General features: G+C 44.2%; 2 protein-coding genes across 2 annotated transcripts in view; both read left to right on the top strand.

The window, feature by feature from the left end:
• LPCAT2 (lysophosphatidylcholine acyltransferase 2) overlaps positions 1-26,908 on the top strand; it is a 31,873-nt gene extending 4,965 nt beyond the window's left edge. Inside the window, exons 2-14 of the mRNA XM_081872172.1 lie at positions 5,114-5,253; positions 6,316-6,533; positions 8,051-8,163; positions 9,883-9,943; positions 11,809-11,867; positions 12,230-12,264; positions 13,197-13,251; positions 15,389-15,471; positions 16,040-16,165; positions 16,650-16,803; positions 22,828-22,926; positions 23,727-23,868; positions 25,128-26,908. Coding sequence (XP_081728298.1) covers positions 5,114-5,253; positions 6,316-6,533; positions 8,051-8,163; positions 9,883-9,943; positions 11,809-11,867; positions 12,230-12,264; positions 13,197-13,251; positions 15,389-15,471; positions 16,040-16,165; positions 16,650-16,803; positions 22,828-22,926; positions 23,727-23,868; positions 25,128-25,357 — 1,515 coding nt within the window. The 3' untranslated portion in view covers positions 25,358-26,908. The remainder of the gene's footprint in view (positions 1-5,113; positions 5,254-6,315; positions 6,534-8,050; positions 8,164-9,882; positions 9,944-11,808; positions 11,868-12,229; positions 12,265-13,196; positions 13,252-15,388; positions 15,472-16,039; positions 16,166-16,649; positions 16,804-22,827; positions 22,927-23,726; positions 23,869-25,127) is intronic.
• CAPNS2 (calpain small subunit 2) lies at positions 16,943-19,132 on the top strand. The gene has a single exon (XM_081872173.1). The coding sequence runs from the start codon at positions 17,249-17,251 to the stop codon at positions 18,173-18,175; it is 927 nt and encodes a 308-aa protein (XP_081728299.1). The 5' UTR covers positions 16,943-17,248; the 3' UTR covers positions 18,176-19,132.
• Positions 26,909-27,633: the final 725 nt, after the last annotated feature.

The following is a 27,633-nucleotide window of genomic DNA, read 5'->3' as shown; positions in this document are numbered from 1 at the left end:
TTAACCAGTTTAATCCAGATTTACTGTTTCTGCAGGGTTTTGGGGTTTTTTTTTTAATCTATCCAGATTAAATGGAAATATAATATGGGGTGACAGTTTGGTGAGGATGATGTGACATTGAGACTCCACAATAAGCTGCTATGGGGAAGTACCCAGAGCATATCTGCCTTGGTGGCAAAGAGGGAGACTGCACAGTTTTCAAACCCAGGCTATCAAAGCACAGCCTGTTCTCTGCCCTGCTTCCACCCCGCAGATCTTCTGCTTTTTTCACCATGACCTGCAGAAGGGATGTTCTCAGTGCAAATGAATTGAGTGCAGCAGCAGGTGGCATTATGTTTTGGGGGGAGGACCTATCAGCAGATTTAAATGTTCAAGAAAGCATGTGGGACGGTTACTTCAGGACCAAGCCACTTCCAAGATTGAGGGTGTTTATATTTTGAGTACTCTCCTAATATATCAGAGGTGGACCTTGGGACTCTGCCCAAGGCACACCCCTCACCAGCCTGCTGTGCCCCATCATTGAGAGTTTTTGGCTGGCTAGGATGTGTCCTTGAAGGCGATAGTGCCTATTCCCTGCCAGGATGGAAGATGGAAAGGTGTAAACCTCTGACTTTCCTGTGGCTAGAACAGAGCCTCTTGTACAAATATTTTAAAAGTGCCAATTCTTCCACCCACTGTTGCCTCTGGTCCACCCACCACTGGTCTTCAGCCCCCAGAATGCTTCATGGATTGAAAAAGGTTCCCCACCTCTTCAATGCTGAATGCTAAGTTTTTCCTATGCACAGGGAAGGTTGTTCTTCCCCCTGCTCTGTGTATGGAAATGGAGCCATTGTTGCTGCAGCTGGTGATAGCTGTTGGTTACAGAGGTCATACTCCCTGATACTGTTCAAGGTAACATGTTATTTACCTATTTGCCACCAAAGATCACAGGTTTTTTATATGGCTGCAGGACCAGCAAGTTTCCTCAAAGAGCAGGTATAACCTGACATTCTGAAGAAGTGTTGTAAACGTTCATTAATGCTCTAAGACAGTTTTGCATTACTTGTTGCTCTGTGAAGATTGTAATTCTCTTCATTTTCAGTACCATATTTAGAGGAAAACAATTCTTTTAAAAGCTCTGTAAAAATGTTTGCTAGAGCCTTTTAAAAAGAAAAAGAAAAAAACTTGCTTGAGAGACCAAAACCATAACTTTTGATTTGTTGTTGTTGTTTTTAACAGCAAAAGGAAGCCAATAGCTTCTTGCTCCATTTTTCAGCAGAGTTGCCTTCAGGGAACTGAAGAGAGGCCACTCCATGTGAGGAAAGGCTTCTTCATGCATGGTCCTTTTTACAGGGCTATACAAATCTTCTCCATGAAGACAGTCAAGTCCTTCTCTGTAGTGTGTTGAAATTGGCAGACTCTTTGGGCCTGGGCAGCTTCATTAATAAATACAGCTCACATTCTGCTAGAATTGATAAGCACCTGAATATGCCATTTCTCCAAGCTTGAGTGTGATGAATGGCAGAAGTGATCCGCATTTGTGGCTTCACACATGTGGCTTGCTCTGTGCCACCCGGTTGCTGGGAATCACAAGTGGGGAGAAGGCTGTTGCACTTGGGTGCATGCTTTCCAAGGGCATCTGGTTGGCACTGTGAGAACAGGGTGCTGGATTTGATGGTCTTCTGGCTTGACCCAGCAGTGCTCTTCTTAGGTTGTTATTCTTATTTTGGGCATTGAATCTCATGTGTGCATGTTTTAAAGTCCCATTTTTCAGAATGGAGGTCTTGTGGTTTCCACAATTTCAGTCGCCTGTTTTCTCATGGAGGTAATCCGAGGTTGCACTGCAGTTTATTCTGTATTCCTGATGTCCCCCTGACTGTTAATTTCCACATGATAGTTCAGCTTTCATGCTACATAAAAGCCACTTCAGGAAATATAGATGGAATATAGCACATTTTTAGCATTCATTTCAGTGTTACCGGCTTCCAGAATAAATCCATTTGCAAATAACACGGAAATGAGGGCTAAACCTGCTCTATATTCCACTATATTTCTGAAAGTGGCTTTTACTTTGTGGGAAAGCTCAAATATAATGCAGAAATTAACAGTTAGGGCAAAGTGGAGAAGATGGAGTGTGCTGCCATGTGAATGCAGCCAGAGAATGCTGATTCTCCTCCTCAGTCAGGGAAGCCCATGCATCATTCACAGCCAGGGTGTGAATTCACATCAGGGAATTGGGGAAGGGAGACTGTGGCCTTCTAAGTGCTGGTGGACTCCCAGATCCCACCATCCCTGACCATGCTGGCTGGGGCTGAGGGGATTTGGAGCCCATCACAATCTGGTGGGCCACAGGTTCTCCACCCCTGATGTGCATGACATTTTTACAACAGACACAACCTTAGGATGCCATTGTTTTTGAACATAAGAAGAGGTCTTGTGGGTCAGGCCAGTGGCTCATCTAGGCCAGCATCCTGTTCTCACAGTGGTCAACCAGATGCCTGTGGGAAGCCCTCAAGAACGGAGCAGAGCACAAGAGCCGTCTCCCCTCCTGCCGTTTCCAGCACCTGGTGTTCAGAAGCATTGCTGCCTCTGACAGTGGAGGTAGGCATGGGCCACCCAAACTTCCTCAAAGAACACTAATGAAATAACTCGAAAACAGGAAATGAACCTGGTGTTCCAAAACTGCATGGCTAACCTTTCTTGACCTTCATGAGAAGATGCTACAAATGTTTTGTACCGATAGGAAATGGTGATTATTTTTCTGTAAGCTGACCTCAAATCAGGGGGCAGCCACCCCCTTGTTTTGGCTTCATCCATTAGATCATCAGTCCCAGCCTTTTGCACCAAATATCCAAAGCTTCTCTGTGAATCTGTAAACTTGTATTGAATACCTCACAGGAATAGAATTTCACAACTTCCTCAGAACTTCGTTCTGCTGTTCCTCCTATAAACATCAGATGACGAGACACACAGTCTTTGAAGGCGAAATGCTACTGGTTTAGCCACAAGTTAATAATAGTAATAATAATTGTTACACTTGTCAGGGATACTAATTGGCCCATTATCTTATTTGGCATAAAGAAACTGCTTTTACCTGTCTTGTCCCTGTGCAGACTTGGCCCCTTTCCACTTGTTTTAATTTGGAGGAAAATTTGCTTCTGTCTTTCAAGTTTCTCATTCAGTGAGAGGTCGCTTTCTGTGTTCCTGAGTTAGTTAAGTAACTTTGGTGTATTGTGATGTGCTGGGCTTCTAACGAATCCTATTCTGCCTTTGTCCTTGCAGACCTAGTTGCTGTGAAATATGAGAGAGGGAAATTGGCTCGTTAGAAATAGGAAGTTTGGCAAGGGAAATAGGAAGTTTGGTAAGGCTTGTTCAGATGTTATGCTGAGCACAGGTACAAACTATCTCTACCCGTGTACAAATGTTTATGTAGAAGCATGCAGTGGTGGTGGTGCAGTGGTTAGAGTGCCAGGCTAGAATCTTGGAGACCAGGGTTCAAATCCCTATGTGACCCATGAAGCAGTCATCACCTTTCAACCTAACAGGGTTGTTATGAGGACCAAATGGAGTTGGGGGTAGGATAACGATTTACACCGCTTTGAGCTCCTTGGAGGAAAGGTGAGATCAAAATGCAAGGAGAAACAGAATCGTAGAACTGGAAGGATCCACTGGGGTCTTTCACCCAATGTGGAGCTCAAACCCATGACCTTGGAATTAAGAGTCTCATGCTCTACTAGACTGAGCTGTCCAGCCTCATGCACCATGAATCAGTCTGCCAATGAAACACCTGTGCATCACAGAACCTCCTTTGGGGGGGGGTGTTTCACATCAGTTTACATATGTCAGTGCTCTTGAACCCTATAGTGGTACCTCGGGTTAAGTACTTAATTCGTTCTGGAGGTCCGTTCTTAACCTGAAACTGTTCTTAACGTGAAGCACCACTTTAGCTAATGGGGTCTCCTGCTGCTGCCGCACCTGAAGCAAAGTTCTTAACCTGAGATACTATTTCTGGGTTAGCAGAGTCTGTAACCTGAAGTGTTTGTAACCTGAAGCATATGTATCCCGAGGTACCACTGTACTTCAATTTGTGTGTGCCATCTATGACCAGAAATCCAAGTATACAACAATGCATAATGCTGTCTCAGTTTGTTTTCAAATATTTGCATTAAATTTGCTTTGAGTTATCACTTTCTTTAAACCAAAAAGGAAAAACAACAATCCCGTTCTATCTTAGAGCCAATACTTAGTCAAATAATGCTAATCAGGAAGTTGCTTTCTGTGTATTTTGGCAATTGGTCAATGATTAGGTAACCAGCAAGTTATTTCCAGAGACATCTCTGCCTGGGACGTGACCAAAAGACTAACTGAGAATTCTAAGGGTGTAGGGAGCCATATAGCAACCCAGGCAGAGCATCTAGCTCAGGACTGCCAACACTGGCTGGCAGCCCCTGTCAAGGATTTCAGACAGAAGTCTTTCCCAGTCTGACTTGGAGATGCCAGGGATTGGGACCTTCTGCATGAAAACCACATGCTCTACCATTGAACTGTCCCCAAGCAATCTTCTACAATGCCTATATAAACCAGGACTCAATTGCTTGGGACTTTTGCCCGCTACATTTCCTGTATGTCTGTATGTTACTGGGTTACTTGGCCTTTGATGACTAGGCAGCCTCTGTTGGAAACCACAGCATTTTGAGGTTATTGTGTTATTGATTTATATACTTCTTAGTTGCCAAAGAATCTTCTAAGCCATTTACAGGTATAAACCCAATTACAGGGGGGGAAATAGGCATGCATGATTAAAATACATGATGAAACAGGGCTACCCTGTTAGAAATCAGGCCCATTTCAAGGGATCTGGGCCTCGTTCAAGTCAGGTTGAGACAGATAATGTGAATGGCCCAGGATCATCCAGTGAGCTTCATGGCTGATTGGGGATTTAAATCCTGATCTCCCAGGTCATAGTCTGATGGCTTAAGCCATTATACCATGCTGCTCAGCTAGGTTATCAGTGGTTTGTTACTGAGTTGGTAGATGCGATCACCGCTGTACCTCTGGCATGTGTCCTTTGAAAACAAACAAGTGAATTGAAACATCACTTGTGACTGGTTAACTCTGTCTCTTTATTTTCCAGGCTTTCTTGTTCGGGCTGATTCTGGTTCCTCTCCGTGTCCTATGCATGCTCTTCATTTTGCTGGCGGCTTGGCCGTTTGCAGTCCTGTCAACTTCCTGCACCCCTGAGAAGGGGACTAAGCCACTTCTGGGATGGAAAAGGTAACATGGCTGTTGAGGACCTCTTAATAGGGAAGGCTTGCTGAATACAACAGGACTTGTCTTTGTAAATACTTTGCACATTATTTGCAAGGACCTCTTTGTCCTCATCCTGGAATGAAACAACCTCCACAATCATGGGTACAGCATCTCTCCATGGACTTCCAGGAAATAAGAGTGGTTACATGGCACCCGAGGTTGCAGTCCTAAAAAACATTGCCTAGGGAAGTAACTCACATTGAACTGAGGATTGCGTTGTGTAGGCCAGCATATTTTGCAAGGCAGCCCAGTGTTTTTACTGCCTTTGTCATGTAGAACTTAATGTAGGAGAACCATTGCTTAGAATGTCCTTGTCTTTTTGGAGCACTGGGATTTGCAAGAACCTCAACTTTGTAGCATATTCATATGGCACCATCAGATCTGCCCCTTGGCACACAACGAGGTCCTGTGTTAAAAATAACAAGAAAGGCTTTTTGGCGTGCCTCTTTTGATGGGGGTTTTAATATGTTTTATTTGTTTTTAAACGTGTGCAGCCGTTTTCCCTGTAGTTTTTTTGTGGAGTGTGTGCATTTCTGAATATTACCAGTTTTTCATCCAATTTTGTGTATGGGATTGCTGCCTAAGTCTATGTAAGGTGAATGATGATGGTAATAGTCACCAATGTAATTGTCATCATAATAAAATAATAATAACACTGATGTACCTGAGAGGGGGTTGCAACAACAATGTATGTTGAAATATTTGGGACAGATAAAATAAAGAACTGTTCACAAAGTGAACAGTTAATTTATGGAGCCCACTCCAACAGGAAGCAATGATGGCCACCAACTTCAGTGGCTTTCAAAGAGGGGTAGACAAATTCATGGATGACAAGGCTATCAGTGACGACTAGCCATGATGGCTTTGCTCTGCCTCTGCCTCTTTCTTCAGGAGTAAATGCTTCTGAATACCAGTAGCTGAAAACCACAGGAGAGCAGAGTGCTCTTGTGCTCAAGTCCTGCTTGTGGGTTTCCCAGATGAGTGAAGTAATGAGGTCCCCAATTTTCTTTTCTTTTCTTCCCTTAGGAGAGTATGCTATGCCAGCCTCACGCTCTTAGGCCGTGCCTTATTTTTTGTGATGGGCTTCCAAGTCAAAGTGAAGGGGGAAGTAGCTAGTCCTGAGGAGGCACCGATCCTTACTGCAGCGCCACACTCGAGCTTCTTTGACGGGATCGTCTGTGTTCTGGCAGGCTTGCCGTCGACTGTGTCTAGGCAAGAGAATCTCTCTGTGCCCATTCTTGGGAGTAAGTGTTGTTACGAGGCTTGAGAGAACGGAGGCAGAGAGAGAGAGAGAGAGAGAGAGAGAGAGAGAGAGGTGTGAATGAGATGGTAGAGTTTTTGGATCACAGAACAAAATCCAGAATGATGCAGCATTCTGAAAAGAGATGGAGAATCCTCTGGTCCTCCTGTCGTTGTTGGACTCCCAACTCCCATCAGCTGCATACAGTGTGGCCATTGGTTTTGACATGCCAACTTGTCACCCATGCATTGGTAAACTCAGGACTGCGCTCCAGATTCTTTCCTTTGACATAAAGTCATGTGACATCATCTGATTGACAGGAGGGTAGCCCTTAGCCATCCATTAAAATGACACTAGTGGGAGCTCAGGATCTGGCCTGCCTGCCAGTGTGTGGCAGCTGTGAAATAGTTGAATTCCATGCTAGAGATCTCCAGGAAAGGAATTGAAAATAAAACTTCAGACAGCACAATGTCATTACAGTGGTACCTTGGTTTACGAACTTAATCCGTTCCGGAAGTCTGTTCTTAAACCAAAGAGTTATTAAACCAAGACATGCTTTCCCATAGCGGTGGGGGACTCAATTTACAAATGGAACACACTCAACAGGAAGCAGAACATGTTCTGCTTCCAAGGCAAAGTTCACAAACCAAAGCACCTACTTCTGGTTTTGCAGCGTTCTTAATCCAAGTTGTTCATAAACTAAGCTGTTCTTAAACCAAGGTACCACTGTATACAAATCTATGGTGCAACCACATTTGGAATACCGTGTACAATTCTGGTCGCCTCGCCTCAGCAAAGTTACTGTAAAGTTGGAAAAGGTTCAGAAAAGAGCAGCCAAAATGATCAAGGGGATGGAGCAACTCCTCTGTGAGGAAAGCTTGTGACATCTGGGAGTTCTTAGTTTAGAGAAAATGTGAGTAAGTGGTGTCGTCATTTAAGTTTGTAAAAATATAGATGGCATAGAGGAAGTGGATAGACAGTTTTTTCCCTCCCTCTCTATCAACTCTAGAACTCCAACTCTGGAATGTTGGAGGATTCAGGACAAAGTTAAACTATGGAACTTGCTCCCAACTTGGATGGCTTTAAAAGAGGATTGGGCAATAACATGGACAATAAGGCTACCATTGACTCCTATCTTTGACAGCTGTTCACTGCCTCTATAGTTGGAGGCAGTATGCCTCTGAATACCAGTTTCTGGGAATCACAGGTGAGGCGAGTGCTGTTGTCCTCAGGTCCTCCCTGTATTCTAAAGTTCTGGTTAGGTATTTTAATATTGTTATACCATCTCCTCCACACATGATACGGGAGGTAGTCTAGAAATGTTCTTAATAAATAAACCAATTTTGACTGGTGCTTAGGCTCAATAAATAATTCTTAGATTTTTGGATGGGCCTTGGAAATGATAGGAATCTTTCCTTCCTTCCTTCCTTCCTTCCTTCCTTCCTTCCTTCCTTCCTTTCTTTCTTTCTTTCTTTCTTTCTTTCTTTCTTTCTTCTTTTCTTCTTTTTTGCTATTAAACAGGGATCCTCAGTGCTCTCCAACCTGTTGTGGTGTCCCGTGTCGATCCTGATTCTCGGAGGAACACAATCAAAGAAATAACCCGTCGAGCAACTTCAGGGGAGCAATGGCCCCAGGTAAGATTTTTAAGATGGTTTAGCTGCTGAAAAGATGAACCATCTTTGTGCAAATTGCTCCTCCAGGCTCTTTGTGACAAATGTTGAGAAATGAATGATGCCAGCTCTAAGGAGTCATCTGAGATAAATGGGGGATGTAAGCATAAATGAGAGAGCCCTATTGCCCTGTAGGGGTCCAGGTAAACAGCTGACCCAACCCCATCTGCATTATACATTTTAAGCAGTTTCATGCAAATGTAAACAGTAATGGCTTCTCCCAAAGAATCATGGAAACTGTAGTTTATTGAGGGTGCTGAGAGTTGTTAGGAGACCCCCTACTTCCTGTTAAACCACTCATAGTATTGTGGTTTGAATGATAACTCATTCAAAATTATTCATAGATGGTACCTGATTCCCTGTACTCAAGTACTAATAGCCCGCTATGCAGGAGAGCTTAAGGAGAATCAGGTGCCTATTTTTATAAGTGGTGATCTCGTGAAAAGATACAGGAAAAAAATATAGATATATATTATGAAGTGGGACTTATCATGGATTGGATACTGGACTTAGTTCCCAGGGTGGCATTGTTATCTATATTTGATGAAGAAAGTCAAAACATTACAAACCAGGGCTCATTACAATTCTTACCATCCATGACACGCTTGACAATAGGCAGAAGTTGGTAAGTTTCAGGAGACAACTTGTTGTCTGAATGGTACCATCAAATTCGGAAAATTGCATCGATGGGAAAACTGACACCAAAGGTGTACGACAGGAAGAATTTCAAAAAAGGACAGAAAAGAAGTTCCAAACGATGTGCTATCTCCTTATTAAACAAGTAGCACAAAATTACATAACCGGCATCCACATGCGGACTCATGTGGAATGACTGTGTAAGATGACACTAATAAACAAAAATAATTTTGGTTGTAAGTAAAGAGGCACAAATATTTTACAGCACAACATAGATTCAATCAATGCTCTTAGCTATATGCTCCTTACATGTTTTTGGTAATGCATATTGGATGGTTCCCCACCCCCAAAGCAAATAAAGTGATTTAAAGAAAACAACAACTGCAGGTTTGAAAGGTTCAATCAGCCATCTTGATTCAAAATGGTTCCCCATGATATCCAGTCAAGGAAAAAACCTGCTCTGCTATCGCAGGAGCCGTCATGCAACATTTGGTTATGGCATCTTAAGTGGTGTCCAAATGTATAGCAAAGAAACACATTTCCAAAATATGTGGCAGATATAGCATATGGAAAGTGGAATGGAACAACAGAGGCGGAATTAGCAGGGTTATGGAAGCAGAAAGCTCTGACAGTGATCCATGGTTTGAGAACTGGGATGTTATAAAGGTGTTCCTGTTTTTCTTCCATCAGATTTTGGAGCGTATGTATTGCAAGAAACAGGACAGCATTCCTGAAGTGTCACTACAGGTTCTGTTATTGTAGGGTCTTCCCTGGCCACTGTTCCAAACAGCCCTCTTCAGCATCTGGCATCTCCCATCAGCCCCAGCCATTGTGGCCAGTGATCAAGGATGATGGGACTTTGAGTCCAACAATATCTTACGACCCAACGATTAAGAAAGAAAGGTTCAGAAAGACGTGCGCCTCCCCCCCCCCCATTGCTATCTGAAGGAACCATTGGCAAATGAGTCTCGAACAAGAATTGCTGAATTTGTGGGACAGTTTAAATTAATGGAATATTCATGTCTTCTCCTCTTTTTTTGATCCCAGGTATTGATTTTCCCAGAAGGTACATGTACAAACCGTTCATGTCTGATCACTTTTAAACAAGGTGAGAAAGGTTGTGTCAGATGCATTGTTCCTGAAAAGCTAGAGGGGGGTGAGGGAGTGTGTAACATTTGAAAAGCAGATTTAAAGCATGAACCTTTTCAGAGGAATGGAGGAAGTACATAACCCTCTAATGCATTGCAAAGCAATCCTCCAGGCTACAGATTCTGAAATGGACCCATGAATCAGAGTTCTGGGGTTGCAAGGTAAAGGTAAAGGACCCCTGGAAGGTTAAGTCCAGTCAAAGGTGACTATGGGGTTGAGGCGCTCATCTCTCTTTTCAGGCCGAGGGAGCTGGCGTTTGTCCACAGACAGCTTTCTGGGTCATGTGGCCAGCATGATTAAACTTCTACTGGTGCAACAGGACACCTTGATGAATGCCAGAGTGCATGGAAACACAGTTTACCTTTCCGTTGCAGTGGTATCTATCTACTTGCACCAGTGTGCTTTTGAACTGCTAGGTTGGGAGAAGCTGGGAAAGAGCAACAGGAGCTCACCCTGTTGTGCGGATTCAAGCTGCCGACTTTCCGATCAGCAAGCCCAAGAGGCTCAGTGGTTTAGACCACAGCACCACCCACTAGCTGGCCCTACTCAGAGTACACCTATTGAAATCAATGGAATTATTCCAAGTCTACTCTGAATAGGAACAGCAGTGAACACATGATCTGCCTGGATCAAATCAGGAGAGTCTGCTTTGGAATATGAGTTCAGTTCCTTCCTTATCAGGAGTAAAATTTTTATGCAAGGTAGTGATGTTCTAGTACTGAAAAAAAAAATGTATTATTGAGCTCAAATGTGTCCCATTAATCCCAACTGTATATCTTTTACACCAGGCTCTGGTTGGTAGATCCTTTGGGGTTCTTGTAGAAAACTAAATAACAATACTGGAATGTGCCTGTTTCTGGAATAGATGTAATCTGACTTGGTTTAAGGCAACATTCTGTCTTCTGTAAGTGAGGAATGTTTCTTTATATGGAGAGCTTCCCCCTTGTGGTGTGAAGCGGTACAGTTCAGAAATGAGCCTAGATCTCATCAACACAATAGACTTCCAAAAGACAATAGACAACCAAAAGTGTTGGTGTGCTTTTCTGCCTAGGGAGTTGGAACCGATCTGCACTTTGTTGTTACAGGGCCTTTAGAACAAAACAGAAAGGGGATTTAGGTGGCAACTGTATGCTTTATCTGATGAATTTCATTCCCCCCATTGCAATCTTTAAAATAGGAATGGGGAACCTTTGGTTCCCCAGATGTTGCCAATCTGCACCTCCCATCAGCCCCAGAAAACTTGGCCCAATAGCCAGAGGTGCTGGGAGTTCAGCAACATCTGGATGACCAACAGTTCCCGACTCCTACTTTAAAGCCCAGGCTTCAGTTCCACAGACTTCAGCTGTCTATTCCAGTGAACATTGAATCCCTCTACTCTCCTTCTGATAGCCACCCAGATCCAAGGTAGTGGTGAAACTGGCCCCAGGACAGGATCCCATACTATCAAATTTGCCTAGGTTGATGGTCTTCATTCTTCAACCTGGGACTTTTAAGCATGACATGCTTTAGGAGACCCAATTCATTTTTGACCACATATTTGGTGATAGCACTTCAGTTGTGATCTACCTTTGATCAGGAAACTGGTCCAGTAGTAGATCCACCAACATATGGATCTCAGTAACAAGTCTGTTAAGGATGTGGCCCCTAACAGCTGTGATTTCCTGGGATTTGGGTGTCTGAGTGAACATGGAAAGCCCTTAACTCAACATGTTAAACTGAATGGTTTTTGTTGGTGGTGTCCATTGATTATTATTCCTAGGCACAAACTATAGTCCACGTAATTTCTCCCCATGGTGATTTTTCTTGTCTGGTTTCCATTTCCAGGGGCCTTTATTCCTGGCGTTCCTGTTCAACCAGTGCTCCTTCGGTATCCAAATAAATTGGTAAGTTCCCTCCCAATTATTTTATTGATAGAATAAGTTGGGTAGGGAACCTCAGACCTGGGGGCCAAATGTGGCTCCCCTGAACTCATTATCTGGCCCTGTGAGTCCTGTGTCTTCTCCTCTCTTCCATCTGATGGGGGGGGGGAGGTTGTGGCCCTCCAGGTGTTGCTAGATTCCAAGCCTAGTGTGACCAGTGGTCAAGGATGGTGAGACTTGGTCCACAGCCTCCGGAGAAACACAGGTTTCCTGCTAGAGACTTGCTAGCGAATCACGCCCACATCCTGGTCTCGGCTGTGCTTTGCTTTCCATTTGTCCAACGAGCTGTTTATAACTATTCATTTATTTTATTTGCTTGCCTCTAGGATACCGTGACGTGGACTTGGCAGGGCTACAATTTGTAAGTGGCACCACCCTAATGACAAACGTTCTTATTGCCGGCGGCTGTTGACAATAGTAGTTGCAGCATCTTTGTATGTGCTGCATATACAGATCTTTAGACATGGGTGCCTTGTTCGAAAGGTTCAGAAGGTTTATATCGCAGCAGCTGTATACTAATGGGGCAGTGGTGGGGAAGTATTCTCATCCCAAGGGCCGTGTTCCCTTCTGAGCAACCTTTGGGGTGGGGGTGGGGCACATGCTGGTAGTGAGCAAGGCAAGGATCGAAAGTTGGTGGAGCAACACATTAACTCGGTCACTCATCCCTTCCTGTCCTCCCTCCCTGTCCAGGTAAGCCAGAAACATTATCCAAGTTCAAGGACAGGCAAAAGCACTCAATGAGGTTGCAAGCAGGACTGTTGATGGGTTGTAGCCTGGATATGGCTATCAATGGTTACTACCTGTGGTGGCTACACTCTGCCTGCATGATTGGACGCACTATGCTTCCGAAAACCAGTTGCTGGAAATCTCAGGGGAGAGATACTGCTGTGCTCATTTCCTGCTTGCGGGTTTCCCCCGGGCCACTGTGAGAACCATACCCATAACTTGAACCCATGGGGACTGGAGTCTTAAACAAGCCCCTTTCCTTTCAGCTTCATCCATAATAATGCTGTTTTGCTTACAGTGTCTAGCTTGTCGGCCACTCTGGAAAGGCCTTGCATAAATTGCATAAATTGTTAAAATGTATTAAATAGCCTATCATCTCAAGGCTGTAGCAAGGATGTGAAACACTTCATTGCAAAGCCTAATTATCATTACAAGAGCCTTCTAAAAATTTTTAGATCTGCTTTATTTGTAATGTCCATTTGAAAACTTGGCTGTTTAAATGTCACATTTAAATGGATTGATTTGAAAATGGTTTGCAACCTTTGTTTTATTTTAATTCTTTTCCAGCAAGGAGGCATTAGTCTTGACTTTGTGCCAGCTGTTTACAAAAGTTGAAGTGGAGGTGAGAACCAGAGAAATGCTGCTATTTTAAACCTGAATGTGTTGATTAGTTTGCAAGCAATTAGTTTGCAAATGTTTGAGAACTGACATTGAGCAATGATAGAAAAGCTTCCTTTCTCTTCTTCCCTGCTAAACTGGACCTAGAGGGTTTGCCCCTCTCCCCAATCCTGTGCTTTAAATAATCTCTCATGTTCTTTTTCTTTTTAAAAAGCACGTACAGCCCCACACCAATGGTTAAATTGTTGTTGTTGTTGTTTAACCCTTGGCCTTTGCCAAAATAATTGGAAATATTTGGTTTGAGAAAGATACATTAATCAGGTGATAAAATTAAAGGAACCAGGGATGGGGGTGAAGTGAAGTCGTAAATGATTGGTTTATTTTATAGAAAGATATGGATGGGGAAATGCTTATTTTAATGTGAACGTGATTTTGAAAAAAGTAACACTGAAAAATATAAATAAAATTAAAAGTTGATGCTTAGCATGTTAAGATGTGAGAAATGCTGAAATCAATTAAAACTTCAGTATCTCCCCTTCCTCCTTCCCTTTTGCAGAAAAAGGAACAAGCTATATTCCGGGTTGTTTTTTTTACCATTTTTATTGTAGTGCTTGGGGCCACCATCCCTACTTGCATCACTAACCCCTGCACCAAAAGCCCACCACCTCCCAAGACATAACTCCCTCCCTTTATACCTAACCCAACCCCCTCATATCCCCACTGCTTCTTCAAGCTCCCCCTATAGCATCACAGGTCTGCTGTGTCCCTTCACCCCTGCTTTATTCAACCCTCTGCTGTTGTTTAAAACCACCATTTTAAAACTAGCCTCGTCTTTTGTTCCCTTCCCCTACTGTGGCTTCATGCAAATCGGAATTCTGATGATGCACTAAAAATCTTCCATTGCGAGCTGCACAATGACAGCCTTACCTTTTTATGTATATAAGAAGAAAACGTATATCCATTTTGTGAATCCAGGCCTTGCTTATTGGTAAGAGAGACTATGCAGCCACCTTCAAATAGTAGATCATGTCTTGACATGGACACACGCTGGGGTCAGTGCCATGCCAGCTAGCCTGCCCTCACTGTTGCACATCCTCTGCCCCAGTCTGCACTCCTGATATCCCCATGTCCAGTATAGCTGTATGGGGAAAGGGGAAGCCTAACCCTGCTCCTAGCCCACACATTGAAATCAATGCTAACTTCCTAAAACGGCTTGTGCCATGACTGTGTTGTGTAGCCATCCCATTCTTTGCGTGTGTGCACTCTCAAAAAAGAAGAAATGCAACAATTTAAAGAACTATGTATAGTTACAGACAGTGCTTTTTTCTGGGGGTATGCATACCCCTAAACATTTTGTGAATCTAAGTTTGGCCTCATTGAGGGGCAGTATTTCAATATGAGTAGGAAAATGACAGTACCCCTAAACATTTTTTTGGGGGGGGGGGAGCACTGGTTACAGAGGTTTTTAGTGCAGCTAATTCTTGCCATTGAGCATTTTGCTTTTTTAATATATATGGATGTGCTGCCATCTACTGGCAGACCTGGTTATCTTCCCTAGCAGATTTCATCAAGTTTGTATATTGCATGGACGCATACATACAGAGAGGCCCAATCTGCACTATACTTTTGAAGCAGCATCATACCACCTGAAACAGCCATGGCTTCCCCAAAAGAATCCTAGGAGGTGTGGTTTGTTAAGGGTGTTCAGAGCTGCTAGGGGACCCCAGAGCTACAATTCCCAGAGCTCCTGGAGGGGGGGAGGGGTTGATTGTTATACCACTCTGGGAATTGTAGCTCTGTGAGGATTAGCAAACTACAGCTCCCAGGATGCTTCAGGGGAAGCTGTGACTGCTTAAAGTGGTATGATATAGACCCATTTATAGATTTGATATATGCATACATAAATAGATATACAGGTGATAACCAACAATTGACATACGTTAGATCTGTTGAAATAAATGGATTCAAAATCAAATCTGATGGTGGTGGTAGCGCTGGAGGAGCCTTTCTGAGAAGTATTGCAGGAGGAGGAGGAGGTGATGGTGGTGCTGGTGGAGCCCTTTAGTAGCCCTGAAATATAACCTACCCAGGTTATTAAGACTCTACTGGCTTGTGTAACTGCATTTTTATTATTATTTCAGTTTCTTCCAGTCTACATTCCATCCGAGGAAGAAAAGAAGGATCCAGTCCTTTTTGCCAGTGGAGTCCGTAACAAAATGGCAAGGTGACGTGGCAATCCTTTTGCAAGGTTACCTTAAGGCGGCAGGTGACTGGTGTAAAATTATATCAGGCTTGAATCTTTCCAGCCTGTGTGAGTGCCACTACATAATTGGTGGAGAGCTCCAGACTCTTTAACCCTCTCTATCCAACCCTCACGACTCTTCCTAGGCCAAATCCCTTCTCTCTGGGTCACTCACAGAGAGGTCTCCTTACTGTCAGCACCCTTAACAACTACAGCTCCCAGAATTCTGGGGGGGAAGCCCCGACTTTTTTACATGGTAATTTGCTTTACCTATACAGTGTATCAAACATTCCTCAGCCGCCTTGAAAGGAAACATGAGCACATCAAGGGCCCTGCATCACACTCAAGAGGAGGTCACCAAAATTTTCACTCTCTTTGATGATTTTTCAATGCAGTTTTGTTTCTCATTAATTGATGGAAAACAACCAACTGAAATATGGCGAAATCTTTCAGCATAGCGCTAGTTTATATAGCCAGTTCTTTTACTTTGCCTAGAACAAGAAGATGAGCTTACCTTCTAAAGTGGTGTCATACATATGTTTAATTTCAGGGCTTTGGATGTGGCTACTACGGACCACACGTACGAAGACTGCCGCCTGATGATCTCGGCCGGACAGCTGACCTTGCCCATGGAGGCAGGATTGGTGGAATTCACCAAAATCAGCAAGAAACTGAAGTAAGTGCTTTGCTTTTGCTTGATTCAGATGCAAGATTTGTTGGCTGCTTGACTTGAAAGATGCTCTGCTTGTATCCAACATCTGGAAGGCCACAGGTCTCCCTGTCCCTGCTGCATATGGATAGCAAACTCAAATGTGGCTCCTTGGGTAGCTAATCCATCCATGCACAATAAAGAACTCCAGGGTTGGCAGGTGTACAAGGGAAATAATGGGGCAGGGGGATAATCCAAAACAGCTCAAGCAGGATTGAGTGTGTTTAGTGGCCATGGGATGCTGGATGACTGTAGGAAGGGGGAGACAGAACCATAAGGTGAAGGGGGGATGGCATGGAATGGAGCATGGAATGGGTCTGGCTGGCTGGCTGGCTGGCTGGAGCCATGAACAGGAGCACGCTACTTTGCTACTATTCTATTACTTTTGAGCTCTCAGTGGCCTTTACTAATGGCAAGTGGGGCCTCTGGACTCTTTCTTCCCTTTCAATAGTCTAAAATGGGACAGCGTCAGAGAGCAGTTGGACCAGTTTGCTACGATCGCCAGCACCTCCAAGGGGGGCAGGATTGGAATCGAGGAGTTTGCCAACTACCTGAAGTTGCCCGTCTCCGATGCTCTTGAACAGCTGTTTGCCCTATTTGACAGGGTAAGCATGCTCCCCAACTCCCTCCATAATCCTTCCTGCAGAAGCTGTGCTTGTAATTCAATCCTCATGGAGTCTTTTTTTTTAAAAAAAAAATCCAAATTCTTTTGGTGAAAGATGATGCATTGCTGGGCGAGCGGGGGACAGCATAGAATCAGTGCAAGGAAGGAGGCACGGGGAATGAGGTTAAAAAGAGTCTGGCGTCTCTGGGGAAAGGGTTTGCAACTGCCAATGCACTGTGAGAAGCAGCTGCCTTTGTTCATGTGCAGCAGAGGGCGGAGTCCTGCAACGCCCATGGATTCCAGCTGTGAAAGACGACATGTATGGGCATGGCAGGCAGTAATTGCTTTGACAGATCAGTTGCTCTTGTAGCGCACACCCAACTGTGCTCTCCTCAGACGCCCTTGGAGCTTTTTGGAAGGTGCTTGGGTCTCTCCAAGTCTTCACCATGTTCCTCGTTCAGGCTTTGTTGGACACCGCTACCGGTGGCGGTGGTGGCGGTGGTGGTGGTAGCGCTGGAGGAGCCCTTCTGAGAAGCATTGCAGGAAGTGGAGGAGGTGGTGGTGGTGCTGGCGGAGCCCTTCTGAGAAGCATTGCAGGAGGAGGAGGCGGCGGTGCTGGCGGAGCCCTCATGAAAGGCCTTGGAGGCGGAGGCGGTGCTGGGGGAGCCCTGGTGAGAGGCCTCGGGGGGCTCTTAGCAGGAGGAGGAGGAGGAGGTAGCGGAAACAAAGCGGGGAACATTGTGGGGATCGTCGGGGGAATCGTCAACCTCATCAGCGAAGCGGCAGCTCAGTACACTCCCGAGCCACCGCCGACCCCCCGCAGCCATTTTGCAAATGTGGAAGCCAACGAGAGCGAGGAGATGCGCCAGTTCCGACGCCTCTTTGCCCAGCTGGCTGGCGACGACATGGAGGTGTGCCCCACAGAGCTGATGGAAATCCTCAACAAGGTGATGGCCAGGCACCAGGACCTGAAAGGTGGAGGCTTCAGCCTGGACACTTGCCGGAGCATGGTGTCCGTCATGGACAGCGACACCACGGGCAAGCTGGACTTCTACCAGTTCAGATACCTGTGGAACAACATCAAGAAGTGGCAGTCCGTCTTCAAGCAGCACATGGGCCCGGCGGGGACCATCGAAATGGCCCGGCTGCCTGACGCCTTCAAGGCTGCCGGCTTCCACTTGCACGAGCAGATCTACGCACTGATCATCCGCCGTTATGCCGATGAAGATGGCAGCATGGATTTCAACAACTTCATCAGCTGCCTGGTGCGCCTGGATGGCATGTTCCGAGCCTTCAAGTCCCTGGACAGGGCTGGTGATGGCAAAGTCCAGATGAACATCCAGGACTGGCTGCAGTTGACCATGTACTCTTGAAAGCAACCCAAGGGGCAGGGAGGAGAATCTGGCACTCATTCCCAGCTTCAGGCTGCAAGCGCTACTTTTTAGTTACATAACTGGACTCTGTTCCTTTCTGGAAATGAGGCTGACTCTCTCATGCCATCGCTACGTTTTAGGCTTGCCAGGGAGATAGGCAAGGTAGGGGAGGTTGTACACTTACATCTGGCTTTACTCAAGGTGCTCATTTTAGCTTTGTTGTCTATGATTTGCACCATTTTCCTTTAAGTGCTTTTGTTTAAATAATGAAAATGGCTGGTGTATTTTAGAAATGCATTGTTTATCATTTCGGGAGCATGGATACACTTCGCTTGTGTAAGCTGTACTTGTGTCTAGGACCAAAACTGCATATTTTAAAAAGTGTCTAAATTGGGCAGAGAAGACTGTTGCTTTCACAAGCAGTAATCATGTGTTGAAGGGTGTGGGGTGTCTTTGATTTATAGTTATAGTGCAGCAAAATGCATCACTGTGTGGCGCAGGGCAGAACCCCTGCCCCCTCCCCGAAATCCTCCTCAATTCTTTCCCCTCTGCAGATGTTTACTGTACACCATCAGGGGCTTGTGGAGACCAGTTCCCATTCCCATGCCACCTCCCACTTTCATTTCTCTCCCCCCCCAACAGACACCTCATCATTCTATATTTGCTAGCTTGTTGGTGCTGTTCCTCTTCTGAAACGTGACTGGCACTCGGCCACTCAAGTCCGCTGTTAGCTGGAATGCTGTAAACTTAGACACAGGAATGGGTACTGGGGGGAGAGCGAGTTGCAAGCTGAGCAAAATTGTAGTCCGTAGCTTTTTGTTTGGTGTTTTGCGTCATTTTGCCCAAGGGCACATTTGAATCCCAAGCAAGCACTGACAAAGTAGATATCTGGCTAATTCATAGCCATGAAGGGGTGAAAACAAGGGCGAATAAACTTGGATCATAACAACAAAGAAAGAGATTTCTGCCATTTATTTGATCATGTTGCAGCTTGGTATGACCCAGGGAGGGGTGTGTGTGAGAGAAACGTACTTTTGCACTCAGCAATGCAATAACTTGAAAACTGGGAGGGCGTGGGGAAACCCTCATTGATGTTTATAGTGGAATAGAGCCCAGGGCTTCAGATCCTGGGGGATACCTCATTTCTTCTTAATGCTTTCTTACTTTAAACCAGAGCTGGAGAACCTTTGGCCCTGGGAGATGCATGTGGCCCCCCAGACCATTATTTCTGGCCCTCGAGACTCTCACCCTTCCCCAGCTCTGCTTTGCACCCTCCTCTGTTGTTTTACACCTGACAGAAATCTGTCCTTGACCTGTGATCATGCCTCTTGCAGCTGTTTTTGAAACAGGAGCCATCAATGAGACCTCAGCTGGTAACCTGGTCGCTGCATTGTGAACCCGTCGAAGTTTCCAAATTGCCTTCAAGGGCAGCTTCATGCAGAGTGACTTGCAGTAGGTCAATGTGAGATGCTGGGCATTGCATCTTTCACCTTCTGCATGCAGGGATGCTCTGCCACTGAGCTATAGCCTTATCCATATATGAACAAAGGAAGCCAGGTGCCTTATACCAAACCAGGTCCTTTCTCCATGGCACCACATTGGCATCGCAATATGCAGTGACATCGCCTGTCTACGTATTTGACCTTCTACCTTTCAGGATGGGGGAGAAGGAAAAGAGGTGCACAGAGAGAGAGAACACACACAGAGAGAGAACACTGAACTCCACATTCAAAACAAAATAAAAAAAATTCCTTCCAGTAGCACCTTAAAGACCAACTAAGTTAGTTCTTGGTATGAGCTTTCGTGTGCATGCACACTTCTTCAGATACACTGAAACACCCTCCTGAGTAATACCCCTCCCCACCTTCTCACTATATAGAAGGGTCTGGTGACTTCTGTTTCAGTGTATCTGAAGAAGTGTGCATGCACACGAAAGCTCATACCAAGAACTGACTTAGTTGGTCTTTAAGGTGCTACTGGAAGGAATTTTTTTATTTTGTTTTGACTATGGCAGACCAACACGGCTACCTATCTGTAACCTGAACTCCACATTGTAACTTCTCTTCTCCCTTTCTTGTACATGCCTCAGGTTTGCACCTCTTCTAAAACCACCTCTTCATGTTTCCACCATGTTACCAGTTCTGACTTTATGTTGAATCCTGGCTCCCCTCCTTTTCTTTTTCAGACCTAAACCCAGGTGTTTGCGTGTTTAGTAAACGGAGTGTGCAGAGATGATTCATATTTTCTTGGCAAGCCCTTTCTCAAATTAAGAAACCCAGACACCTATTTTTGGCATGGCTCATCTCCCCACCCAAAGTGGGAACGCCCTACCATGTCCGTTGTTCTTCATATTGGTTTTTGGAATGGTGTTATTTGAATAGCTGCAGCTGGCCTGGGAGGGCCTCTGTAAACATTGTATGATGTGCACAGCCAATCCTTGCTGGCTATTTTTCTTTTCTTTTCGTAAAGAGGAGCTGTTTTAGGAGGGGGCCATTTGGAACTGGAAAAGTAGGTGATGGCGGAGTGGGGGGATAATCACTGACTTAGCTGTCTTCGCAACAGGCACTCCATCTCTAGGAAGTTCCAAATGTATGTTTGCTCTATCAAAGGTGCTAAAAGCAACAACACTCAAAATCATTTTAATTATGATTACTTCTCACTCCAATTGCCAACCCTGCCTGCCCACCAAGCTCTTTGTCAACTCACTTCCATTTACACATCACCCACCCCTTGCCTATCCCCTAATACCTCACTTCAAGCCCTCCCCCGACCACTTGCTGCAACCCCACCCCTTTCTAAAGGAGAGGGGCAATATTCAGAGAGCAGTTTGCCATATCACTCTTTGAAGTGAGTCCCCCTTTCTGTTAAAATGCCCACCCGGGCGTCCTCCTACCCACACAGCTTGCTTTCTCACCTGCTGCCACCTTTTGGCAAGCAGGTGAACTACAGCGTGACAGTTGCCTTACATTTATATGCATATAGGAGGAATGAAGGTTCATTGTGTTTGCAGTTTTGACAATTAACCTCTCTTTAGCTTATGAAGCTTCACTGGGCATTTTCTGCATACTTTCCCTGCAACTTTCATATTTGCATCCCTGAGGACATAAAAATGCAAGCATTATTGAAGATAACACACAAAATTGCATTTTATTATTCCATTGCCTGTCAGAAATGTGTATATTAGTTAAAACTGCATGTTTACCAGGAGAAATTCACACTAAATGCTGGTGAATTTCTAGAAGGTTTTTGAAAAGGAAATTTGCAGATTGCTGCAGTGGTGCGGAGAATTTCACTTTAAGACTGGAAATAGGAGAAACTAAAATTGACTAATTATTCCATGATGGTAATGGCAAAAGGGGTTTGGCAGGTATCTATCAACATCGACTTTTGATGCCAACCCAACACACTAGTACCAGTATGCTAAAAATCCATCCTTTATTTTTAGTACAGGAGGCAGAAAAGAAGAGAAAATACTAATCTAGGCTTGTGATCATTGCTTCATTAACAAATACAATAACTTTTATTTGTCTTTGCAAGCCTGTTCTCTCCCCGCTCCCAAGAGTAGAAATACTTTTTTCTCCCCTTACTGAGGATGCATATTGGGGTGGGAGGGAGGCAGTTAAATGTGCTAATTCCAGTTTGCAAACATTCCATTCTTTTAAGGCAGAGCCCATCCCTTCCTCTGCCTTAAAGTCTGGAAACTGGCCAGTCTCCTGAGGGCTGGTATGCCAGCCTCTTTCAGATGATATAGCCAGTGGCTTGAAATGGAGCCTGCTCCTTACACTAGCATATTGTGTGTGGGTGCATACACACACACACACACACACACACACACACACACCACATGTAAATGTTTACGTAAAGGATATATTTTGTAAGAAAAATAAATAAATAAATAAATAAATAAATAAATAAATAAATGCATATTAAAGCAAAATAAGCAGAAATGTTACGGTTGCCATACGTCTGGGAATTCCCAGACATGTCCTCTTTTGGGGGTCCTTCATGCACATCTGGGGAGAATTTCACATTTTAAAGCGAATGTCTAGGATTTTGGTTGTGTGTGTGTGTGCGCGCACCAGCAGCTCTGGTTCAGGCTCTGGCATGGGCGCAATTGTCCTAAAAAAGCTCTAAAACTTTTTGTGTCCATATTTTTTACCCCTTGAAATATGGCAACCCTAAGAAATGTATAAGACCCAAAACATATTCAGCAGTCCAATCTTATGGGTCAGGGAAAGCCTGAATGAAAAGATAAATCATCACAAGATGTCTAACCAGCCGGTGGTTGCCGTTTTATGTTTATAACAGAGGGGAGGGCATTCCACAGAAGAGGGGAAACAGCAGAAAACACCCATTTTTGTGTCACAGCCCTGTGATGTTCTGTAGGGTGTGGTGTGACAAGTAGAATTCGCTGTGAAGATGAATTGATGGTTGATCATTTTTTTGGAACTGTAGCTTTGTGAGGGGAATAGGGGTCCCCTAACAACTCTCAGCACCCTCAACAAACTAGTTTCCATAGTCCTTTGGGGGAAGCCATGGCTGATTAGAGTGGCATCATAGTGCTTTAAATGTATGCTGTGAATGTGGCCCAACAATGTCAGGGAGGGGAGAACAGCACATACCCATTGAATGTTGCCCTGCATTTCTTACAGAATGGAGATGGTACCATAGACTTTAGAGAGTACGTTATTGGTTTGTCCGTGGTTTGCAACCCTGCTAACACAGAACAGACCATTCAAATGGCATTTCAGGTAAGTCCTCAAGCTTAGCATCTTAACTCCAAAAAAAGAGTTCCGCTATACATATAAACTTTCAAAATCCATTGGAGGGAGGGGCGGGCTCTAACAAAGTACTGCTCAGAGTAGGCCCATTGAAATCAATGGACTTAGTAGAGTAGCCATGGCCATTATTGTCAATAGGTTTAATATTTTTAAAAAGATAGTGAAATATACTTGGAGTCGAGAGTGGATTTCAAGCTCTTTATTCAGCTGCATTCTGAATCCTATTGTTCTAGGACCAATCAGACTCCTGCCTTTTGGATCCTATTCAACTCAGTATATAACAGATAGATTGCTGCAAACTAAGGGGGGGGGGAGTTTTTAAAATCTAAATTATTGCACAGAAGCTGCAGCGTGTAGATACAGCCAGAGTTTCCTGATGAAATAGAAAATGCCTAATGCCTCTATATGGCATTGTTTTCCTTTAATTTCTTTTGTAAAAAATTTATCTTATTGATTAAATGATTCATTTCAAGAAAGCTCATGCATTAAATGAATTAGCAAATGCTTATATTTATCTGGTCTGTTGATCTAGTCTCTTTATCTAAACTGCAGCCTTATCAAGAGTGCCCATCTCACATTACTTTACACAGTGATGTATGGTTTGCTCAAATTCCTAACCCTCCCTTGATGTGCCATGCCACCACCCTCCATCTGTTGAGGGTTCCTCTGTAATTCCCTTGACACTTATTTAACTGTAAAGCCCTTTTGGCTGTTCCCAATGTAACAACAGTTCCCATTGCGAAACATCAGCACGTGCCTCTTTTCTCCAGCTCTTTGACGTCGATGAAGATGGCATCATAAACGAAGACGAATTTAGCTTAATTATGCGTTCAGCGCTTGGGCTTCCTAGCCTCGACGTTTCTAATCTGTTCAAGGAAATAGACGCTGACAACTCTAAAAAGCTCTCCTATGGTAAGTGTCGCCAAGCCTAAAGTGTAATTGCTTCCTTGGGAATTGTTGCCTGGACCTGAGGATGCCAAGTTGACTGGGTGAATCCTTAGGTTTTGCCTACAGTCCCAGTATTTCTGTTCAGAAACCAATGATAGCTCAACAAGGTGGACCTCCTTTTACATCCGTAGTGTAACTGCAGCCCTCTAAGCATTTATTGTTGTAAGTATGGTGCCCCCTAAAAGTTGTAATTAACTATCATTTTCGGATATCACGGTTCCAGCGCTTCCAGTCTGTTGCTCTTTTCAGGTGGGATTCAAGTCGTACATTTAGAGTGGTTTTGGTGGTATTGAGCAACCAACTCCCTTTCGCAAAAGATTCAACTTTTTGTGACATGGAAAGTGGTGGGGAAATGGCTCTGGAAAGTGTGGGGGCAACACCCGCAACGTCATCTAACCTCACTGCAAGCAAATGAGAATGAAGGCTCTTTAAAGAGCCAGTGGCATCTAATCTCCTTGCAAACAACTCAGATTGAATGTGCAGTAAATGGTCTATCTAGACCAGCGGTTCTCAACCTGTGGGTCCCCAGATGTTGTTGGACTACAACTCCCATCATCCCTGAGCTCTGGCCTTGCTAGCTAGGGGTGATGGGAGTTGTAGTTCAACAACATCTGAGGACCCACAGATACAGAAAGGCTGATCTAGACCTTAGTGCAAGGGGGAGGAACCTCCAGGCCAAATTGGGGTTCTCAGAGGTATTTATTTGCCCTGCAAGGCTGCTTTTCCCCTAGCCAAGCCTAGCTGCCCCACATCTGATGTCATGAGGAGTCAGGTGTCGGGGGAGGTAAAGCTGCGGCTGAAAAAAAAACAATTGGAAGACTTCAAGTGCAATCTCAATTGTTCCTTAACAAGTAGAGCTTGCATTCAGCAGCTTTTGAATTTAGTGCCAAAAGGAAGGCCCTCTCAGATGGGTTTCACTCAGAAGCTCCTAACTGGAGCTGCTGAATGGAGCCAGTTTACCCTGACATGGAAACAGGGCCAGTAGCCTTTTGTCTGAACCTAACACTGTGGTTTAATATTAACTGTGGTTTGTTTAAACAATCCAATTTCCCAGTACATGTTTTGAAGTTGGCTAGTCTTAGTCAAACCACGGGTTATCAGTCCAGATGACATGATGAGGTGCACTTCAGCAAAAGCAGAAGCTCATGGTAAAGCTATGGTTTAACGCAATGCCCAAACTCCCCCAGTGTTAGAAATAACTTCTTGTGCTTCTCAATTTTCAGAAGAGTTCAAGGATTTTGCTCTGAAACATCCCGAATATGCCAAACTGTTCACAACATACCTCGAGCTACAGCGTTGCCAAATATTTCCAGAGACAGAATTTACTTGCAGCACGCCGACTGTGAAAACCCCAGTTTCAGAAATTGCTTCGGTGCCAAGGAATAAAGTTTGTCCTCAGGCCAGTGATGATGACCATTCCATTGTCAGTGTCTCTGATAAAAAAGAAGACTGAAACTAAAAGGCCGAATATATTTGTGTATGTGTTGATGTTTTGTATTTTATTTTTAATATAAAGAACATACAGATTTTCTTCTTTTTTTAAAAAATGCTGTTTTTAAATTTTTATCAGAGAAGGCAAAGATAAAAAAATTAATTGCTTAAAAAAATATCCAACTAGTTTTAATGAGTCAGTTATTATATTTATTATTTTTATTTTTATCACTTGGGCTGCATTAATTGCACCCCTGTTTCATTGGGCTGCTTGCACTGAGGCAAAATGCTTGCACTGAGGCAAAATACAATGGTTACTTTCTTGGAAAGAATGCCATTGATTCCCCACCCCCACCCCGCCTTTGTGGCAAATGTTTCCAAACAGTTAAGAACTATTTATGGACCAGCAAACAGGTTGCGCTAAGCTAACTTGGCCTTTTGGAGCAGAAGTGGAAATGTAAGATCATAAATTAATAGGGTTGGACCTTGCATTTGGGGTGACCTATGTATCAGAACAAAGATTATGCTGTCTCCTTTTTTTATAGTTGTCCTTGTCTACCCCTTCATTTCTACCCCCAGAGTCTATGCCTTCCTCCACCTTCCTCTTCCCTTCTCTGAATTAGTATCTGATTTCAGTTCTGTGTACTGATTGGTCTATTGGATGACCACCTTGATTGACCCCCCCCCTTTCTTTTGAAAAAGAAAAGCACATCATGGCTGTAATATGGGAGAAATCTGGGTGACCGTACTCTTTTATCCCTCACTTAAGCAGGAAGAAGGTAAGAGGAGGTCCTTGCTTGGGAACCGCCTCACTCCCATTCCAAAACCAGCAGTGAGTCTTCCAATTGGACACTTGATGTGTTGACTGATCAGATGACGCCCTCAACGTTCTGGGACAGCTGTACAAGGACTGTATCAGTCACCAAAATAGTCATAATTTTGCTCCTCACTGTTATTCCATTTGTGGCCCTCTTAAGGGTCATTTCCCAATTGACTGTGTCTGCATTGTACCTACTGAGAAACCAGGTGGGCATGTAGCTCTTCTGATACCTTTCTTGGCCTGTGTCCTGGGGCTAACTTCAACTGGGGAGATGGTAGGATAGAAGAGCAGGGTGTATAGAATGAGAAGAGAAAATCCTCCAAACACTGATACAGATCTGTAACCCCATCCTCAAGGAGCTGAATTTGTCTTTATTTATTTCTTTAATGCAGGAGATCTAATCACAACATCATGCTAGTTGGTCTGATAGTATCCTCACAGGCTATTTTACCAGCCAGCTAACTATCATTGAAGGTTCTTCAGCAGAATACATTTGTCTATAGAATAAATGTGTGTGTGTTCAGAAAGGGGAACGTGCTCACTCAGGGGATTTTGGCCTTGTAACTATACTGAAAAGCCATTTTACAATATTTTTGCACTCTACAGAATATTGCCTAGTGTTGTCTATCTTAACCTAACAAATGCCTGTCTTGTCCTTATCTGGCCACCTTGGTTGGAAGCGGTCTTCTGGAGTGGAAACTATATGAATATTATAGGGAATAAATTAAAAATAAAATAATATGGTTTATTTGCTCATGATGGTGTATATGGTTGGCTTTGTGCTTAAAATAAGAGTTGGATCTGCTGCTGTTGGCTTTCATGTGTGACTGGTACTAGTTTAGTGTTTTAAAAATTAGAGCTGTAGATTCAGCAACTGTGTAATGAATGTTTACTCCTAAGATTCTCAGGAGAGAAAGTGGACTGAAGGTGTATGAATTGGTGCAGTTTCTAATTAGAAGCTAATTAGGGCCTGGCTAAGGTAAAGGTAAAGGTACCCCTGCCCATACGGGCCAGTCGTGTCTGACTAGGGTTGTGCGCCCATCTCACTTAAGAGGCCGGGGGCCAGCGCTGTCTGGAGACACTTCTGGGTCACGTGGCCAGTGTGACGAAGCTGCTCTGGCGAGCCAGCACCAGCGCAGCACACGGAAACTCCGTTTACCTTCCCGCTATAAAGTGGTACCTATTTATCTACTTGCACTTAATTGTGCTTTCGAACTGCTAGGTGGGCAGGAGCTGGGACCGAAGACGGGAGCTCACCCCGCCGCGGGGATTCGAACCGCCGACCATACGATCAGCAGGTCCTAGGCACTGACGTGGCTACTTTATTTTAAATCTTTGGCTGCTGCTCCAAGGTGGAAAAGAGGAGTAGAAAGGCATCAAATACAAAAACTAAGTGCTCTAGAGTAGAGATAAAGGAGAAATTCAATTCAATGCACATAAGAAAAATTGATCAATTTTGCACTTTCCAAAACAATATC

This window comes from Podarcis erhardii (genome assembly GCF_964252035.2).
Source record: "Podarcis erhardii genome assembly, chromosome: 7".
NCBI lineage: Eukaryota > Metazoa > Chordata > Lepidosauria > Squamata > Lacertidae > Podarcis > Podarcis erhardii.
The sequence above is the reverse complement of the archived record's forward strand: the minus strand, read 5'-3'. Positions and strand labels throughout refer to the sequence as shown.

Excerpts from the sequence above, each read along its gene's own strand:
- CAPNS2 (XM_081872173.1), top strand. The coding sequence starts at position 17,249 with ATGTTCCTCGTTCAGGCTTTGTTGGACACCGCTACCGGTGGCGGTGGT.